General features: G+C 52.5%; 2 protein-coding genes across 3 annotated transcripts in view; one reads left to right on the top strand and one right to left on the bottom strand.

Moving 5' to 3' along the window:
- Window positions 1-3,520, bottom strand: part of CPD (carboxypeptidase D) — a 28,061-nt gene extending 24,541 nt beyond the window's left edge. Inside the window, exons 1-2 of one of the 2 annotated variants that reach the window (XM_075720084.1) lie at window positions 2,844-3,520; window positions 49-296 (exon numbers count right to left, since the gene is read on the bottom strand). In XM_075720084.1, the coding sequence (XP_075576199.1) occupies window positions 49-296; window positions 2,844-3,520 (925 nt within the window). Of the gene's footprint in view, window positions 1-48; window positions 297-594; window positions 1,066-2,843 lie in introns of those variants that run through there. The other variant, XM_075720085.1, reaches the window with a different exon arrangement.
- Window positions 3,521-10,581: 7,061 nt separating this feature from the next.
- TMIGD1 (transmembrane and immunoglobulin domain containing 1) lies at window positions 10,582-13,984 on the top strand. Its single transcript, XM_009480500.2, has 5 exons — window positions 10,582-10,660; window positions 11,662-11,940; window positions 12,437-12,715; window positions 13,581-13,684; window positions 13,952-13,984. Exons 1-5 carry the CDS (start codon window positions 10,582-10,584, stop codon window positions 13,982-13,984), a joined length of 774 nt encoding a protein of 257 aa, XP_009478775.1.
- Window positions 13,985-14,966: the final 982 nt, after the last annotated feature.

Consider the following 14,966-nt stretch of genomic DNA (forward strand, 5'->3'; position numbering starts at 1 on the left):
CTGTTAGGTGAACTAGCAGAGTTAGAGCGATTCACCAGCACAGCTTACCTTCTACATCATACCACTGGGCACCGTTTGTGATACCATCTTGGAAGGTCTCTCCCTCCTCGCCAGGGCAATTGGGTTTGCCAGTTCTCATTATAGGGTGATGTGACGCGTAAGCTTTCGCCAAATATTTGAACACTTCGTCATCAGCTGATTTACTGTAGACTCCTGTGGGCTTATGCGTGGGAGAGTCATCATAGGGATAGCTTGCAACCACTGAGCCACCGTGAAGATTGCCAGAAAGCAGAAACCTGGGGTTGGGAAGGACGAAAAGAAGAAAAAGAAAGAGTCATACTGGAACAATTTCAACAGGAAGCAGGCTACAGCTGCCCAACCAGTTATTCTGCTGCCTTCCCACCCAAACCATGTTCTCAGGAGCCTCCAAACTCTATTTGGGATCAATGAGGCAAACCGTGCCCACTGGACGAGCTGCCCAGCAGTTACGCTGCTTTGGAAGAGGAAGCGATCAGCCCCTGCTCCGTCAGCCCCGTGCAGGGAGAACTCCTGCGGAGCTGCAGCTACACCATGGTTATGTTAACAGATACGCACTCGTCCAACACCGAGTTGGCTACCATTGGACAAAAAGATACACTGTCCTGGGAGACGTATCCCCTCGTTTTAACGCCAGCCTCCAACGCAGCGAGCAGGGCTGTTGAAGGGTCCGAAGAGCGTCCAAGTGGGAGCAGCATGTCAGGGAAGCCAGCAGATTTTTGCAATAAACCGACTCTCAGGACTGGTTTATTCGCTCCCCAAACTGACATCTGACATTACTGGAAGTGAAACAAGTTTCTTGCTTCAGCCTGAGATAGAGTCCTCAAACTCCGTGACAGACAAGAAGTGCCCTGTGCATCAATCAATATACACGGCTCTTCGTCAAGCTTTGAGCAACGCTCGGTATGTACAACAGAACTGACTTGCATAAATAAAATTTGGGTATGTGACAAGAGTTGTTAAAATCCCAAGTCAGAAAATATAGCACGGCATGCCCTATATCAAATTTAATTTGATCCCAGGCAGCATAAGCATTTCAATGAATCCCAAAGGTAACAGACCCTGCTCTTCCTCTTTCCACCAAATACAGCACTGAGGGGAAAAAGAGCTCTCCTTCTCATTTGGTCAAGCGGGATTTAGTTTCTGAGCAGAGGTAACATGACCAATAACTTTGCCTTGCTTAAAATAGTGCACACAAATTGCATTATACCCTCTATCTCTTTTTTTAATCAAACAGTTCTGTTTACCCATTCATTTTTCTATCAGCGGTTACGTTAGCCTAACAATTGTACCAGCATTAACTCGTGCTGCCAGGCAGAGGGATGCACAAAGCACCGCGTTCTTCCTGTTTCACCCTGGCTTACATGCAAATACCACCTCAAACGCTTGCAAAAAAAAAAAAAAAAAAAGCCCAAGGTATTTTCAAAACGGTATTACGAATGTGCATGAGTTTCCCTAGTAACTAAGTCTGGAGGGATTTTGGTGCAAACTGCCGCATCAGAGCTGTCCTAAAGGATCCTTAGGCCAAGCAAATTACTGGTGCAGTTGATGAAATTCTTCTAGAGCAATAATCCCCATGGGCACTGCCATCCACCAAGTTTTAATAAAGACACTTCTTCCAAGTAAATTTTGTTCCCTAAAACTGAGCAAACATTATATGATGCTAAGCGTTGCATGTCTTGGCTGGGTCCAACCAACAGCCCTGCAGCGCGCCACGGCCATCAGCCATCCCCTGCCCATTTTCCTCTCCATCCCCGTTTTGGGAAGAGGGCCACACTTTGTTTCAGCGCGTTGCTTGTACCCGATCAGACTCTGCGTTCTGGCTTTCTCCGCACAACTTCACACGGTTGGTTGCGCTGACCTTAGTAGATCGGATCTTCCAGTTTTCTCAAGAACACACAGCAAATGAAGAGACAGCGCCCGGCCTGGCCACTGCGCTTTCTGGGGCTGCCCAGGGTCCAAAAATGGAGCTGGGATTCACAGCTGGGATTCACTGTCTCCCGACTCCGGGCACAGCAGCTTCTCACCATTCAGCCCCTTGGTTCAGGCGAGAGCCTAACGGGTCAGCGTGGGCGCCGAAGGCTCAGTCCCGCATGCTTCGACAGGACGGATGGGGAAGAGGGCCGCAGGAGCTGGGCCTGCGTTTAGAAACGCTGCCGCACAGAGCGTTATTGCTAAATCCAGGGAATTTTCCACAAAACACGAAGATGGGGGGAAGAAGCCCTGTTCAACACAACTCTCTGTTACATGTTTGTACACAGACGAGTCATACACTTAACCCTGAATATTTTAAGCGTCCCACAGCTCATGGTGAAAGCGTTGTTGGGTCCCAAGAGCGAGACCTCCAGGCAAACTCAAGCCTAGAAGTTTCCAGTCGCAGGCTCCTGGAGAAGGGGGGCACGCAGATGGCCACGGAGACCAGGAGCACCCGGGGCGCGTGCAGGGCACGGGCTGCGCCCAGCGGAGCGAGCGAGGCTCCTCAGCAGGTGCACGGCAAACTGCAGGCACCGAACCGCTGCCCCACACACGCCGGCTGGCGTGCGGGCTGGCCCGGTCACTGGGTGCAGGACTGACCCCCGCCGCAAAAACAGGCCAACCCAGCGCAGGAGGCGGGCGGGGGAGACACAGGTGGGAAATGGCTTTTCGTCCCCCCAAGCTCTGCCAGGGAGCACTGGGGAAGGCTGAAAGCGAGCTGAAGCCCCCCCGGGAGCGGAGCCGGGGGTCTCGCTTTCCCCGGGAGCGGGGTGCCGGGGCCGCCCGTCGGGGAAAGGCGGGGGGGAACCGGGCCGGGGCCGGGCCGCACTCACTTGTTGCGGCGCATCCAGGCGATGAGGGCTTGCACCTCGGGCACGGGCTCCAGGTCGGGCTCGGCGGCCCCGAACTGGTCGGGGAAGCTGCGGTTGAGGTCGCGGCCGCGGCTGTTCTCCCGGCCGCCCGCCGCCCCGCCGCCGCCGCCGCAGTCGCCCTCGTGGGCGCGCTCGAAGCCGTCGGGGTTGAGGCTGGGCAGCAGGTAGAGGTCGGTGGTGTTGAGCAGGCGGCCGATGCGCGCCTCGCCGCCGGCCCAGCCCCGCACCAGCTCCTGGGCCAGGCGGAGCAGCAGCGGCCGCGCCAGCGGCTCGTCGCCGTGCATGTTCCCCACCAGCTTCACCTGCGGCCGGCCGGGCAGGGCCGCGCCGCCGGGCTCCTCGCCGGCCCGCTCCGGCCCCAGCCCCGCCGTCAGCCGCAGCACCCACAGCGGCCGCCCCTCCACCGAGTCGCCGATGCTGAAGAGCCGCGCCAGGCCCGGGGGGGCCGCGGCCGCCAGCGCCCGCAGCGCCTCGCCCAGCTCGGCCGAGTGCAGGTACCGCAGCGCCTCGCCGGGCGCCGCCGCCTCCGCCTTCTTGATGTGCGCGGCGCGGGCCGGGCCCAGCAGCGGCAGCAGCGCGCAGAGGAGCGGGAGCGGCAGCCCCCGCCGCCGGCCGAGCCCCCGCGCCGCGCTCGCCATGGCCCCGCCGCACGCCCGGCCTCGCCGCTCCGCGGAGCCGCCGGGCAGCGGGAGGCGGCGCTGGCGCTCGCCCCGCCCACGGGCGGGCGCTCCTTCCGCCGCCCGCCAATGAGCGGCGGCCGGAGGGGCGGAGCCGCTAGGGCGAGGCGGCGACGGACCAATGAGAGGCGGCAGGGAGCGCGGCGTCACGATGGGGTGGGGCGGCGGGGAGCACCGCGGCGCCCCCTGCGGGCCGCGTCGCTGCCGTGGCCGCGCTGCCCCCGGCCCGGGGGGGGGGACGCGCACGGCGGGGGCGAGCGGCGGCGGGAGCGGGCTTGCGCTCCCCGATGAGGTGGTCCTCCTTCCCCCCTCGGGAGCAATCAGCCCTTGGCTTTCCGCGCTCAGCATTTCCCCTCCCGAAAGCCCCCGCAGGAGCGGGGCAGGGGCCCAGGGAGCCGCTCCCCGGCGCAGTAAATATCTGTAACCATCCAACACCGAGTTACTGCATCTGGGGGGCAAAGGCCAGCGCATGGCGATGCTCCCCGTACCTCAGAGGGGGGTTACGACACGCTGTTGCTGCAGCATCCCCTCCAAAAGATAAAAGCCTGAACACAAACGTGGCTGGAGCGGGGTGGCCTCTCGCCTCGGCGCGGCGACGAGCCGCGGTTCGCAGGGGCCAAAGTGCCGCTCCCGGTGCCTGTCTTCCTGGAAGGGAGCACGTGTGGCCCGCCCCGGCTTCGCTACCAGCTCAGACCAGACCTCCGGGGTATTAAAGTCATTTTAACACCGTTGTATTGCGTGTCGCTGTATGGCGAGCCACTGCGGAACTGTGTGCCGGAGAAGATGTATAAATAGTACTTTGGGGTTTCCTCCATTCAGATCTTTGCTAATTCCATTTTTTTGAGGCAGGCGAGATGATGAAGAATAACAAGCAGAATGGTTTACTCTGCCAAAATCGTGTTGCAGTCCATAAAACATTGAAAGTAGCCATCTCCGACAGCAGGTCTCGTCGATTCCCGTTTCGCTTTTCAGTAGTATCTCATGTACACATCTGCTTCCCAGCTCTGGTATTTCCTGTTGGAGACACAAGCTCCGAGTCTAGCACATAAAACTGATTTTCAGGGGAACCGTCAGTGATATGACTCTTTCATCTCACTGCATTCTGGGATCCTTTGCGTGAGAGCTCAGACGATGCAAACTTTTTTGTAAGCCAAATATGGTACAGCATCAAAAGGGCCCCGAGGAAAAGGAGAGTAAATTGGCTTCTCTCTCTCATCTGCACTGCACAGTCATTAGGAGAGGGACAAGCAGGGAACAGGGATTATCCATCGAAAAGATGCCCCAGATAAAATTAAACTGGAAAAGCCGAAAGACCTTGGTCATCAGGACATTCTTAACCCAAAAGGGAGAAGGAACGTCATGAGGGAATTTGGCTGTCTCAGAAGTGATCACCATTACATAGCTTTAAGTCCTGAGTCTACAAATAAATTGCTCTGGATTTACACAGAGTAACTGAGCTCATTTCCCTTTTTAGCTGATAAAAGCCCAGTTGTCTGGAATTTCAACAAGCCAATTGTAAAAGCAGCATGTGGCAGAAGACTGATGAGTCATCCACTCATTTTCTCAGCAGCCAGTAACAACAAAACCTTCTCATTTCCTCGGGCCAACCTAAGAGAGCTCTGCCTTCCAGATCCCTGGGTGAGCAAGTCCGCAGGTTAGGGACCGACCTTCAAGAAGCCTCCTCCTCCTCCTCCTCCTCCTCCTCCTCAGCTCTGCCCTGTGCTCGTGCTTGCCGAGAGCTGCAGCCCTGGCACTCGAGAAGGTGCTTACTGAGGGGCTGTGGCTTTTGCCTTACGACACTCTCTGCAGTGGTTCCAGCCACGGAGAAGGAGTGCGGTTTCCTCCTGAAGATTGACAGCAAATGGTTCCCCATGAACCGGAAAGATGGAGCAGTTCAGTCTTTGCAGATTCCTCGCAGAGGGAACGAGGGATGACGCCGCAGCAGGAAAGTTAAAACTGCTAATATTGTTTGGCAGCACTTCACAAGATCAAATCAGCACTTGGTTTTCCAGCAGAGCACTTCCAAGAAATCCCACTGGTGATGAAAGTTCCTAGGTAGACAAAAATATCTGAGGTCACAGCAGAATGCGGTCTTGAAAGAGAAGCAGATCCGGGAATACTGCTAGGGAATGTCCTGTACTGGCCACCGGAAAGCATCTAAATCAGGCAAGAAATGGGCACCCAGCTTAGGATCATCCTCAGTCATTTTTTTTTCCCAGAGGAAACAAAACCCTCTTGAAGTCCAGCCCATCAGTGGCAGAGGCGTGTTTTCTGTCCAGAAAAAGAACAAAGTCATGGGAACGCGGTAGATAATCACTGCTACCATACAGTCTTACCCCGTGGCTGAGGCAGGAGACCACCTTGCAAATTGGTTCGATCAGATAGGAAACGGAGTTTCATGAGTGGATGATGCAAAGTAAAGACTAATAGTTTTAATTTCCCTAATAGTTTTAATTTCCCTGAGTGCTGCTAGGTGTGAAAGCTGAAAGCTACTAACCAGGACTCCCTCGATGGGAAACTACGAGGGCCAACATTTAAGTGGTATTTAATGCAGATAAGTCACTTTTATCTCCTGCAGGGGACCTGCACTGCTAATTTAATGCCAAGCTCTTTTCACATTTCCTTTTATTTGGGACCACATTTCTCAGAGTTGGACAGCAATGGCCATGCTAGTGTGCTCTCGTTAGCCTTCTAAGTCAAGGTTGGGGACTGTAGGCACCCACCAGTGCTGGATGTAACCCAGAGCGGCTGGGAAAGAGGGGGACCAGTGCTGAGTGCTGCTAACAGACAGCCGTGCGTACTGCACTGCAGCAATGTGGTGGGGCTTTCTGGCATGGTCCTAAGAGTTTCTCCAGTCCTTGGATACTTTCTTCACCGCGCAGGAAAGATTGGCAAGTGCTTTGATGCTCTTGATGGAAGGTTAGACTTGCCCTCCTGGAACACGGTTCCGTTTCTTGCACTCACTTCAATGCAGGAGAGTTTAAAAGATCCAGGAGCAGTTGTTTAAAGCAATGACTGAGGTTCTCTAATCCTAATTTACTCACACTTCTGAAAGAGAAATACGAGTATAGCAATATCAGTAAAAGCCCAGGATATGGTTCCTTGTTGCATCACTAGGAGCGCAGACTCCACAGGGGACTTCCCGGAGCACAGATGAAAAACGCGAGGGGAAAAACCATCTCAGAAATGCATCCTCCTCTGAGCCAGTCACCCAAAGGTTTCAGCAGACCTGTCCATGAGTGTGGCATTGCTTTAGTCTTCTGCAGGATTTACTGCCTCTGAGCTTCTGCCGTGGGGATCACAGGGATCTCATCCTGTTTCTGGACCTCCCAGAAAGTGACTTTCCTCCCTCCCGGCCACTCGCCCGCAGGGCTGCCAGCTCCCCTGGGTGGGTATCCAGTAGATGGCATCCGTGTCCAACGCTTGTGCTGCAGCTTCACCTTCCTGAGGGCTTCTCTTGTGCTTTACTTATCTCAGGGTCTGTTTCTTCATTAATTTCATTAATGAAGACTTTTCATTTGAATGTTTAATGCCCTCTGAGCAATTTATTTTAAAAATTCAAAATATTCACTGATTTAGTGCTTTTTGCTATTCTCAGTCCTTCCCAAGAATAAAAAAAATCACCTATCATTCCTCTGTGTTCAATGGCATAGGGTGAGACTTTTATAGAAGGACCATCAGAAAATAGAATTATTAAAAATATTATGAAAAAAAAATACTCGAGATCTGTCCATCTCAACAGTGGAAAATACGTGGGGTACGGGCCGGGAGTCTGAGAAATCAGGGCACATCGCATCTCCATAATCATTACACTTGGGGAAAAATAGGTTTTGTGGGAGGGAACAGGAGTGCTGAGTAAGTTCAAGTAGCATTCCCTGACAGCCTTGCTTTCCAGCCCAGCTATCTGGCAAGCGGAGGCACTGGGTTTGGGTGTTACAGTCATTCTCCAACAATGGAAGTATTGCAAAATACGTAGCACCACATATTAAAAAGGGATTAGGAGTGGGGAACCACAACGAGTAGGAAGATAGGAGCAGCCTTCCAGCAGAGCCTCGGGCACTGTTGCAGAAACATGTTTTCTGGAGCGGGATCACAGCCATGTTGCAGGCATTGTTTGCCTGACAAACCAACCCATAGATCCGATCCACAGCTTCCACCTGTCTGCGCAGATCCTGCTATGCCCCAGACTCCAAGAGCAACCTTCAGCCCTCACAATGCTGCTGAATATAAACGAGTTCTCATCTGCCACTGAAAATGCAGGGGATTATGAGTTGGGCCCCCTACGCCTGCAGGCACTGAGGATAGCTGAGCAGAACCCAAACTGCTGTGAAGTTTGGAGTCGGAGGTTAAGAGACCCAGTGGAAAAGAAAGTTCTGCCCAATCTCTATCATGTTCTAAATCTTCTCTTCTCGGGTTTCTAAGGCTTGGATTACACCCAGGAATAGACTGGTGTTTATTAATTTATTCCCTTTGGGGCTGTTCAGAGTCATATTTAACAGCAGCCTTATTCAGGGTTTGTTCGTCCGCTGTTGCCATAAGGATGACAAGCAGGAACCGGTGTGGTGGATTACTCTGGCTCTAGCCCATGGTCTGTCTAATCCAGCCTTGAGAGTGCCCGAGCCAAACACCTCAAACGAGAGGTTTGATCCAGATCCTTCGCCGTGGAGAGTTACGGAGTATCTGCCTCACTGAAGAGGTTCCTCCCAGTCTGAGTCATTCGTGGCTGCTTTGCGTTCTGCAACATGAGGCTTACATCCTTCCTAAACGTAATGGAAAGGTGGATAATGCAACCCACAAAACTCTAGACCTCAGTAATTAGACACCCACAAGATAATCACGCCCTGTATAAAAAGAAAAGTGTAAAAAGTGATTGCGAAAGTAATTCTTATCAGTTTAAAAATGCTGCCTTTCAGTGCCTCTGGCCAAGTAACACCTTGCTTTTCCAGTCTCTCTTCCTTCAGCAGATATCAAAGCCCACTGCAAAACAGGCCGCTGCCATTGCCTTCATTTAAAAAACGTAAACCAGATTAACCTGAGCTCACCTCGCTGCCTGTCGCAGACCTGCTGCAAACCTGGGACAGTTTTTTCCCAGGTCCCAGGCGATGCTGTGCCTTGCATCATGACGAGAACAGAACAGACCACCACCACAGAACAGCTGTTCGCTGACAATCTTTTCCCTTTCTCTAATTTCTAGACTAAAAAAATCACCCCAAAACTCCATACTTTCATTCTTTACACCCCCACTTAAACACCTCCTTCTTCTCCTGCATTATCATTGCAAGGCAGGGACCAGGGGAGCGCAGACGTCCCCACGCTCTCCCGCCTTTGGCTCACGTCTTGGCAGACGAGCCGTTTCCCAGCCCGTTCCTTTGCCTCCCTCTCTATTTCAACTCAGCTTAATACCAAACCACAAAGATCACTTTACTCTTAGGAGGAGCATTTTGATTGAAGTTTGCACTGGATCATAAGCCAACATTTAACTGAACGCTACAAGGACAGGACATACAACCTCCTAAAAATGGTGGAAGAAGCTAAATTTATTTCTTAAAATTTCTTAAATTGACATTGAAGGTAAAAAGTGAGTTAAAGGCTGGACATATTTCTAAACCAGCAGTTTTCTAGAAGGCAGGCTGAGCACTGTCTCTTTAAGAGACTTTTGTACACCTATCTTTTTTTAACTGAAAATGATTACCTGTTAGTTTTAAGGGTAAACCAATGAACACAGAAAAAGTTATATTAAGAAACACTCAAAGGTGACCCATGTTTGCAACAGCCCCACAAATAAATAATGCTGTATGCTCGTGTGCCCTCTGCGTACAGCCAGCCGTCGCTGCCCACCTCTGCGCCGCTGAGCTGGGCAGCGAAGACAATGCCGAGGACGTGTCCCAGGCTCTTCCTGCTCATGAAATGTTCTTTATGGCTCTGCAGAGCCAGTGCCCTGTGTGACGTGCCCCGTGCCTGCGGGGACACCGACCGCGGTGAGAACACGTTCCGGAGGCTGCGAGGACCCCATCGCTTCCAACCACGTCACCGTCACCCTGCTGAAGTATAAGCAGGCGATTTCAGACACCGTTTTCCCCGTAGCCGGCTCCTTCAGTTGTGCCCCCCGCAGACACGCAGCCCCTGCACCCAGCTGTCCCAGCAGTGGGGGGACCCTCGCTCCACGTCGGGGGGTGCCCAGGGGCTGAGCTAACCACAGCAGCACCCCGGGGGTGCACACCGGTGAGCAGGATAGTGCCTCCGCTCTCTCCTCTGCCAACAAGCAGTTCAAAGTCTGAATCGGTGCATTTTCTCATTTTCCAGTCAAAGGAGGACACGGCAACAGAGCTTTGGGCAGGAAGGGGTAAATCGGAGTCTACTCCTGCTCGAGGATAAGCTAGGATAAACTTCCTATGGCTTGAAACAGTGTCGTGAAGACCTAGAACGCTGAGAGGGAAAAGGTATTATTTTTGGCTGAAGGTCTTCCTAGCTGATGTAGGAACTCTCTCGTTAGTTACTCATTGCCTCGGCAAGTCTCATAAAACAGCCAGCAGAGCCCAGCAAATACTTTTCTTCATTATTCCGAGAGCTCAGAAATCCAGGAATTGAACGAGGCCTTGAACCCATTTTATGGACTCACTTCTTACTGAGCTACCATAAAATATTAAAATTCAGACCTTATAAATAAGGAGGGGAAAGAGCTGTGCATTTCTTAGCAGAAGCAGCCTCTCCAGAGACTCTTCCCAAGGTAAGTGCAGCGCTACACGTCCCAGAGTTGGGTTCCCCTGATAGACGGGTGATTGGCGACACCGAACTCATGCAACAGAGATTAGAGACATAGCAGCGTCCTTGATTCTGCTCTGCCCTGGGAAAAGTCCTGCAACAAATCGACTTAATTTATTCCCTGGTGACCCTGTCCCCGTCTGCGAGGGCTCTCCCCAGGGTGTCTGATGGCAGCAAGCGATTAACCCCCTGCGAGCCCCGAGGAGAAGCAGCAACGCCATGACCCTCTCTCCAACAGCCGCCAGCTGGGCTCCTCCGAGATGGCGCAGAGAAGCAGCCTCGCAGTCGCCTATGAAGCCCCTGTCCTTGCCGTTTGCTTTTTGGCTTGTGTAGCCACAGGTAAGCAATGGAAAAAGAAATCCATCATGGCTTTGTCCAGGCCCCATCATGCCGACGTTCGAAACTGTCCGGGGTTGAGCAGTGCCCGGGGTGATGTGCCACACCAGCATCCCAGCTTTCAGATGGTCTGGAGGTCATCCCCAGGGGACTGTCTAAAATCCGGCCTCTGATTTTGAGAGTAGCAGAGAAGGGAATGGGGAAGCTTCAGCGTTTTCCAGCGTTATCGCAGCAGCTGCACAGGGGTGACGAGGCCACTGTTTTCAAACCTGCTCCAAGAAGTGAAAAGCTTTGGCTACCTGGGAACACCAGGGAAGAGACAAGGAGCTTCAGACTTTTTTATATTCACAGGACTATAGTGCCTTTATATTCTGAGCTGTATTTTTCATTCATTCATCTATGACACAGGCTACAGTAGCGAGCTTCAGCCCATTACAAAAATTTATTTCCCCTACTGGTTCTTCATTTAATACGTCCCGAGGTTTGTACGTTAGACAAACTGCAATTTTCCAACAGCCGGACTCGGACTGGCCGGGGTACGGCTGAGGAGCTGATTAACTAATTTATATTCTCACGCGAATTCAGTTCCAACCAAAACGCAGCGTATCAAACTGTGGGCACAAAACCAGAGGGCAGAGGTACGCTGCAGCGGTGATTTGCAGCAGGAGGGTGAGCAAGACCGGCAGGATGGGGATGATCTTTTGCTGCGTGTGTGATGTGGTCACTGCTGGTTTTCAGACCTTTTCTTATTCCAGGTCAGGCTTTGGCATTCTTGCAGTCAGTTGCAAAAGCCTGACTTATTTTAAATAACTGTGAAGGGAGCTTTGGAATGAAGACACTTCTTGTCTCAAAAACTGAAGTCCCACCTGAGCACAGCTGTTAGACTAAAGCCTGAAACTCAGTCCCTCCTCCAAGGTCAAGGGCTTGGAGAAGCTAGCAGGGCAGCTTTTGTGGGAAGGGTACAGCTTAGGATGCTTAGTGCCCTCGTTCTCCTTCTTTTGCAGGTTTGGAACTGTCTGTAAATAACCACGCTGCTGACTTCTCCCTGACTACGTTTCCTGGCTCTCCCATCTCCCTCTCCTGCCTAGTACAGAACAGCAGCCAGGCCGAGGAGCTGCTCTGGTACCGAGGAGATGGGAAAGTGGGTCTGAAAGATGGGAATAAAGTGAACGTCAGTAACGTCTGCGTATCCCCCGTCACCGAGTCCGACAACGGAGTCACCTTCACGTGCAAGCTGGCACGGGACAAGTCTGTGCACGTGTCCGTGACCCTGGATGTCCAGTGTAAGTTGCAGTGGTGGGTGTCTGCAGAATGGCTGGGGTGGGACAAAATCATGGGCTGAGCACCTCGGTGTCTGGGCGCTAGGTGAAGGCAGGGTGTTTTGCAACCTTGTACACTGTCTTCACCAAGAAAAAATGCATTTAGGAGGAGATAGCTCACGTGATAAGACACTCCCTTTCCACAGCGGTGCTTATGGCCTGATCTAACGCCTCTTTTATAGGGAGTGGGTGGGCCCTTAACTACGAAGCTGTTGTGGATATGTCCCTGCCTCCACCTAGATTCTTTCTCAAGGATACAAGTCAGGGCAGAGGAGTCACGGGAGTGACCATCTCTGCCACTGATTGCCCTGCTGATTCCGGGGGATTGTGAAAGGCTGCACAACTGTGCTGTGTTACACCATTGAACAAGGTGCACAAGAGATGTGGAAAGGGAACTTATTTTGTGTTAAATGGTGAGCAGCGTTATTAATGACCCGTTGAACTGCATTACTGTGAACAGTTCCTCCCCGGCTGACTGAAGAAGAGTCCCTCCAAATTGAAGAAGACACAGATGTGACTCTGACCTGCAACACCAAATCCAACCCTCAGGCCCAAACAGCTTGGTATAAGAACAACATCACCTTGACGCTACAGCAAAATCGTTACCAGCTGTACCAGACTAGCGAGGTCTTTCAGCTCTCGATCATAAAAGTACAGAAGTCTGACAACGGGACCTACACCTGCGTGGCGCAATCTCCTTTGGGAAAGGGGAGAAAGGATTTCCACCTGATAGTTGAAGGTAACAAGGCTGCTGTCAAACAATAAGCTTTACAAATAACTTCCCCATTCTCTTTTACGGTGATAGCAATCCATTTGTATTAAGAAGCGTAAGTGGAAAGTGGTAAATTCCTGGTGTTAACGTCTGAGGGCACAGCGACAGCAAGGAGCTCTCCTTGCCCCTGTGCCTGGGACCGCAGCACCAGGAAGGGCCTTTCCTGCTCTGCCTGCTATTCGGAGGCGGCATTTGGCAAGCGTGACCCGAGGCGGGCTCATCCCACTGCCTCACTTCCCATGCAGCCAGGGCACGTTCAAGTGTGGTTTAAAGCACCTTAGGTCTTACTTGAAGCTTTTTATTCCGACCACAGCATTCTGTCACTCCGAAAGAGCTGCTTAAGGCAAGAGAGAGTAGCTGTCCTCCAGACTATAGCCCTGTGGCCAACACGCAGGTGGAGGCCTTGCAGGGGCTGGGTGCTCAAGTCCCAGGCAGGTGTGACAGTGGGTGAGGCGACCCCCCAGGCACCCATTTCCCACCCACTGCCCCGGCCCCTCTCATTTCTGCGCTCCGGGAACAGGGAGGAAAGCATCGCTGTGTCCGTGATATGGCCGGACACCCTCACTTCCATGCGTTGGAGCGCCTTGGGGATCTTCTTCAGAGACCGACGTTTCAATTCTTCCTTCAGTTTGCTAAAATACAGGCCTGGCTCCCTCCTTTCCAGGGGACTAATCCACAGAGGTGGCCTGCGGGCAGCAGAGAGAGCAACAGTTCAAATCAGCAGTGACAGCCACGGGAAAAGAAATATGGCTTTCCGCAGTTCTGCGAGACATTGTGTTTTATATGACTGCACCAATCTATCGCATATCTAACCTCCTCTCTGTCTTGACAGATAAAAAACCTGTCTTCCCCAAGGAGGCTATTATTGCTGCCGTTGTGGTGGTTACACTCACGGTACTTTTTGGAATTGTGGCTCGAAAAGATAAAATTTTTAAGGTATGGAAAGCTCTCGTTTCTTAGGAAAAATCTAGTATTGTTTTGCTGCAGTGCCCTGGGGTTTTTTCACCTTTTCTATGCTACTTTGTAGTGTTGCTTTCCACCGTTAGAGAAGTACTACACACTACCTCCTGCTTTAGAATTACTGTAGATAAATCCAGTATTAGGTGTTTTAAGGTGGAAAGCATTGCGCACTTGCAAGATATTTGTTAAAAATATCCCTGCGGCCAGGAAATACAAAAGATAACACAGTTTCTTTATTTTCAGTGCTTCAAAAGATCAAGTGAAACAGCTCTGTAAGTATTTGACTGCTTATTCACGCAGCTTCCAAATGAACCCCCTCCTCTAAGCCTTGGCAGAAACAAGGAAAGAAAGGAGCGCTGGGCACGCTAAACCCAGCCGCGCCGAGTTCCCGAGCTCTTGTTCGGCTGGCTAAACACGAGCCCGCGCCTCCTCTCCCAGCGGAGAGGCTGCGCTGGGCAGAGGCGCGTAGGAGCGCGGCAGGGCGCACGCAGATCCGCCCCAGGCACGGCACGGCTCCTGCCCGTGCCCTGGACATCCCAGGGTCCTGGCTATGCCTGCGTGGAGGCAGCGGGGAACAAATGTGACGGCGTATCCCCAGCACGCCGAAAGCCTTCTGGAGCTGGATGTAGCCCAAGCAAATTCAACTCACTTGTTTTTTTTTCCCTAGTAGGTGATTTTTCATTTCTTCTTTTCATTTTGCTGCAGGTAAAGACCACAAGGTTCCTGTGCCTACCCAGAAAAACATCATTTCTAGTGGTGGAACATAACCTCTTGTGGGAAATGATGAGATAAAGCACTGAAACAAGGTTTTATTGGGTCAAGTTTATACGGTCTTTTCAAAATCTAAGTGGTTCTTTGCATCTGTTCATTCTAACCTACTGCTTAGGGCACCGCCACGGGGGGTGGGCTGCCTGAGCTCTTGGCAGATCTCGCCCTCCATGCTTGTCCCTAACAGGCAGGCACGTGCAGTCAGGCATGCGGCTTCTCGATCCGTCTACAGAGGAATCCATGCCGGCTTGCCACAGATCGTGACGCTGATGCACGAACAAATTGAGGCATTGAGCTGGCAGCCACTTTCTCGGCCCTGTCCTACAGTGCCATTCCACAGGGTGTTAGCGGTGGCGGCCACCCAACTTGCTGCCCCTCCCCAGTAATCCCACCGGCGTTTCAGCTTCCGTCTGCCAGGGCGAAGGCTGCCTCGTTGCACCTCCCGCCTCCCTTGGCTGAGAGCGGACCTCAGGGCTCGGGGCAGCCCCAA

This window comes from Pelecanus crispus, chromosome 12, assembly GCF_030463565.1.
Source record: "Pelecanus crispus isolate bPelCri1 chromosome 12, bPelCri1.pri, whole genome shotgun sequence".
Classification (NCBI taxonomy): domain Eukaryota; kingdom Metazoa; phylum Chordata; class Aves; order Pelecaniformes; family Pelecanidae; genus Pelecanus; species Pelecanus crispus.